The sequence below is a fragment of the Argentina silus genome, assembly GCF_951799395.1.
Source record: "Argentina silus genome assembly, chromosome: 4".
In the NCBI taxonomy this organism is placed as follows: Eukaryota; Metazoa; Chordata; class Actinopteri; order Argentiniformes; family Argentinidae; genus Argentina; species Argentina silus.
Genome location: NC_139658.1, coordinates 25453988 through 25458987, shown reverse-complemented (window position 1 = coordinate 25458987; position 5000 = coordinate 25453988). Strand labels below are relative to the sequence as shown.

The 5000-nt window shown below is 53.7% G+C and overlaps 1 protein-coding gene across 1 annotated transcript in view; it reads left to right on the top strand.

Moving 5' to 3' along the window:
• The window catches only part of dock3 (dedicator of cytokinesis 3), a gene marked incomplete at both ends in the record, with an annotated part of 30278 nt that extends 25790 nt beyond the window's left edge, over positions 1–4488 (top strand). Inside the window, 4 exons of the mRNA XM_083668563.1 lie at positions 441–528; positions 1656–1778; positions 2708–2790; positions 3910–4488. Coding sequence (XP_083524689.1) covers positions 441–528; positions 1656–1778; positions 2708–2790; positions 3910–4488 — 873 coding nt within the window. The remainder of the gene's footprint in view (positions 1–440; positions 529–1655; positions 1779–2707; positions 2791–3909) is intronic.
• Between the last annotated feature and the right edge of the window lie 512 nt (positions 4489–5000).

Here is a 5000-nt window from a genome sequence, read left to right as displayed (position 1 = left end):
CATCACCACAACATCACCACAACATCACTACAACATCACCACAACATCACTACAACATCACCACAACATCACCACAACATCAGACATGCCGGTCACACTTCACAATGTTGCTCCTATACCTGTGTACCAGTGGAGGCTGGTGGAGGTAGAAATCGGAGGACGGGCTCATTGTAATGCATGGAACGGAATGAGGAATGTGTTTGATACCAGTTCCATGCATTCCAATGAGCCCGTCCTCCGAGGCTACCTCCACCAGCCTCCCCGGCTGTGTAATAACTATGTAATTACTCTAGTAACTCGAGTCACATTCCTTCATGTAGGACACACGTGTGAGTTGTTCATTATTGCTTAGTGATTTGACCAGTGTGTGTTATTACATAACTACTGTTCCATAATGCACTTATAAATGCAATGTTGTAACTATACTTCCTGTCTCTCAGCCAACCAATTTCCAGAGAGCGCTGTTCCACCAGGTGATTGGTCCATGCAAGCCCTGCAGCGACCCCAACCTATCAGTAGCTGAGAAAGGTGTGGCCTGAGTCTGTTAATCTTTTGACCTTTTGACCTTTTAACCTTTTCACATAGAAAATACAGCTTAAACTGCTGGACTGATCATTTGTCCTCCATTTGGTCTGTGTGTGTGTGTGTGTGTGTGTGTGTGTGTGTGTGTGTGTGTCCTCTAGCCAGTTCAGTAGACTGTTGTCACACCCTCCTAATTCATGACCTTAATCCACCACCTCTCCTGCCACTTCCCAAAGTGGCTTATTAGTAACAAACCAGGGGAGGCTGGGGGAGGCTGGGGGAGGCTGGTGGAGGCTGGTGGAGGCTGGGAGAGGCTGGGGGAGGCTGGGGGAGGCTGGGAGAGGCTGGGAGAGGCTGGGGGAGGCTGGGGGAGGCTGGGAGAGGCTGGTGGAGGCTGGGAGAGGCTGGGGGAGGCTGGGAGAGGCTGGGGGAGGTAGAGATCAGAGAGCGGGCTCATGGTAATCCATGGAATGGAATAGAATGGAATGGAATGTTCCATGGATTCCTATGAGCCCGTCCTCCGATTTCTACCTCCAGCAGCCTCCCCTGGTACAGAACCACAGGTGTACAGCCGTCTCATCAGCCCCTGAGGTGATAACCAACGCTTGTACGTTTCTCTCCCATAACCTGTTCCTGTTGCTATGGTCCTGTTGTCATGGTGTCATACACTGTGTGTTGTCAGGGGAACCTGTAAGTCAACAGAAACATTCCTAATATCAACTAACAACAACAACAAATGACCTCACATGACTAAAACAGTTGATTGGAAACCCTGATATATCTGACAACAATCCCTAAAATCATCATGGACAAATGTTATGATGATGATGATGATTATACTGATTAAAATGATGATGACGATGATGATGACGATGATGATGATGATGATGATGATAATGATGATGATGATAATCATGAAGCTTAAAATGGGAGAAATCATCCGAAAGAGCTTCAGAATCCTAACGTAGGCCTACAGTATGGTACCAATCAGAGAACACATCAAACGGCTGGAGATCCCAGACGGGGGTCTTCTTGTGTCCATCGCCTGGGGAGACCACCGTGGGGGGGGGTTAACTTTGATGGTGGCTGTGTTGTGACCTCCTGTGTCCCCCCCCCCCCACCCCCTTCCCCAGTCCTCACCACCCCCAGCAGCTGGAGTCTGGACAGTGGCACCCGGGAGGCGATGCCCTTCCTGTCCGGCCACGTGGGCAGTGTGATGGCGCCCCCCGTGCCCCCCCGCAGCCTGCCCCCCCACGGTAAGACTGGGAACCAGGGTGACATCATCGCTATCCGGTTTAGCCTTTATTTTGTCATTCTGTGGGAGATGTGTGTGTGAGTTTTCTGTGTCTGTGAGCGTCTGTGTGAGTGTTATTGTACGTGTGTGTGTGTGTGTGTGTGTGTGTGTGTGTGTGTGTGTGTGTGTGTGTGTGTGTGCGTGTGCGTGTGCGTGTGCGTGTGCGTGTGCGTGTGTGCGTCGACGTGATCGACGCCATCTTGTGCCGCGTTCTCTGTGGTAAGTATTCACACGTGATGATGATCCTCCCGATAGAATTCAACTTCCTCTTTGACCTTTGACCTCTGACCTATCTTAGATGCCTTCTCCTCCTGTGTCTTTAGGTGTTGGAATGGAACCAGTCCTGTGTCACCCCTACCCCCCCCCCCCCCTACCTCACCCCCCACCCCCAAACGTCCTCTTCTCCATCTGCCTCTGAATCAGTGTACTGCTCTCCTCGCCAGGGGAGGCTGGTGGAAGTAGAGATCGGAGGACACACGTGTTTGATATACCATTCCATGCATTACAATGAGCCCGTCCTCCGATTTCTACCTCCGCCTGCCTCCCCTTGCGACTGGCCGATCCCAGGTCAACCCCTAGCCTCCGGCCTCTACTCCATACGGCCTCCTGCAGATCTGAGAGGACTGGATAGGTATAAGCGGCATTCCACTGAGCCAATCAGAGAGCAGGATAGATCTAATATTCATACAGCTTTTACCAATCAGATCCTCTCAGATCTCTGCAGGTACGTGGGGGGGAGGGGCTAGGGGTTGACCTGGGACTCCTCCTCCTCTTCGTCATCCGGTCCAGATGTGTGTGTGTGTGTGAGTGTGTGTGTGTGTGTGTGTGTGTTTAGCTTGGTGTGTGTGTGTGTTCCAACCCTGTTCTGTCCTGCTGTGTCTCCCCCTGTAGGACACTTCACGATGCACTTTGATGCTTTCAACCACCAGAGCAGCGACCTCCCTCCAGCTCTCCCCGCGCGCTCTTTACGAAAGGTACCCGCCCTGAGCACTGTGCTGCCTGACCCTGTGACCTTTGACCCTGCTGTGACCCCTGACCCACCCTGTGAGCCCTGACCCACCCTGTGAGCCTGTGCATGCGCCCTCCTCTAGTCCCCCTCCAGTGTGTGTTCATCACTGGGGCTTTAGGATCTTCCTTAACGGACAAGATGCTTAAGAGAGCTCGGTGTGCGTGCGTGCGTGCGTGTGCGTGTGCGTGTGTGTGTGTGTGTGTGTCTGTGTGTGTGTATACTGTACATGATTGTGTGTGTGTGTGTGTGTGTGTGTGTGTGCTTGTGTGTGCTTGTGCTGTCGTGTGTAATCTCACCATTACGTGTGTTTCTGCTCTGTCATGTTTTTTGAAACTACATTTCAGCACAGATGTCAACCCTTCCTCACTCCTCTCCTTGAGAATTCACACACACACATGATGTTTGGATTGTATTATTATTATTATTATTATTACTATTATTGGGTTGGGGTGACCTGTATGTCACTAGCATCAACCGCCACTCATGTCTGTCAGTCTGACCGGCTGTGTGTCTGTCAGACATCAGAACATGGAACAGTGGTGTCTTGTCTGTTCTGTGACAGTTCTACATGTAACGCTGACCTCCCAGAACCACAGAACCAGGGTTCTCCCCAGGGTTCTCAGAGCGTGGCGCTGGATCGCATCGTCAGAACCACAGAACCAGGGTTCTCCCCAGGGTTCTCAGAGCGTGGCGCTGGATCGCATCATCAGAACCCGACTCTCCACATTTAGTCATGTCAAAATACGCACGAAACACTTCAGCTGAAACGCTGAATTCACTCAGGAACATCAGAGCGCTTTTACTTGTAACAGCAACATCGTTGGCGATCAAAGATAGTGACTCTACCATGAGTAAATATATGGTTTAATTTGACTTGTAATGTTTACATCGTGGCGCTGCCAAGTTCACAGCGTGACGCAGAAACACTCTTCCATTGTTTGGGGAGAACCCTGGGATGAGTCTCCATGACAACGGACAGTAAAGATGTGGTTTGTTTAGGTGCGTTAGTCACTGCGTGTGTGTATGTGTGTGTGTGTGTGTGTGTGTGTGTGTGTGTGTGTGTGTGTGTGTGTGTCCTCCACAGTCTCCCCTGCACCCTATACCTGCCTCGCCCACCAGTCCCCCGTGCGGCCTGGATGGCAGTAGCTCCACCCTCTCTGGCAGCGCCAGCAGTGGCGTCTCCTCCCTCAGCGAGAGCAACTTTGGCCCCTCCTCCTCGGAGCCCCCGGCCCGCGCTGACACCCTGGACTCCGCCCCCAGCCAGACCTGGACCACCGATTCTGAGGAGCTGGAGTCGCCCTACCTCCCTGTCCACTACAGCGTCTCTGAGCCCGAGGTCCTGGACCCAGCCCAGACCCCCCCCTGCCGCAGCCACTCTGCCCCCGGGGAGGTGACCCCGGCCCCCGCCCCCCCGCCGGAGGGGCACCCCCCCCTGCTCCAGCACGGCCTCCCCCACTACCACCACCACCACCACCACCACCAGGAGCCCCCCCCGGCCTTGCCCCCCAAGCCCTACCTCAGGGAGGGCTGCATCCCAGAGGAGGAGGCCCGGCCCGCCGTCCCCAGGCCCATGCCCCGCAAGATCTCCCAGCCTCTGATGGCCTCTGGCACCAAGGAGGAGCAGGCCAAGGTGGCCTGGGAGCACGGCGTCACGGAGGAGTAGGCGTGGCTAGTGTAGGAGTAGGTGTGGCTAGTGTAGGGGTGGGCGTGGCTGGCTGGTGTATGAGTGGGCGTGGCCAGTGTAGGAGTGGGTGTGACTGGGTTAGGAGTGGGCGTGGCTGGTGTAGGAGTGGGCGTGGCTGGCTGGCTGGAGGAGGGGCAGGCGGAGGGCCGGAGCAGAGGGACGGAGAGGAGAGGGAGAGACCAGAAACAGAGATGCCATAGAAATAGAATCCTAGTCTATTCATTCTATTTCTATGGGACCAATAGCCTGTCACCTCCCCAGTGTTTTAACCTTATCTAGTCATGTCCCACAATGAGTGAGTGGGACTGTGTGTGTGTGGTGCAGTTGTGTGTGTAGGGGTGTATATGGTACAGGTATGTGTGTGTATGTGTGTGTGTTCGGTCCAGGTATGTACGTACCTGTAGGTCTGTTTACAAAGCCGAGCCTCTGGTCGGAGATGGAGATGATGTGCTCCTCTGTGTGGTCTTTTGATTTGATTGCTTGCACTGGAC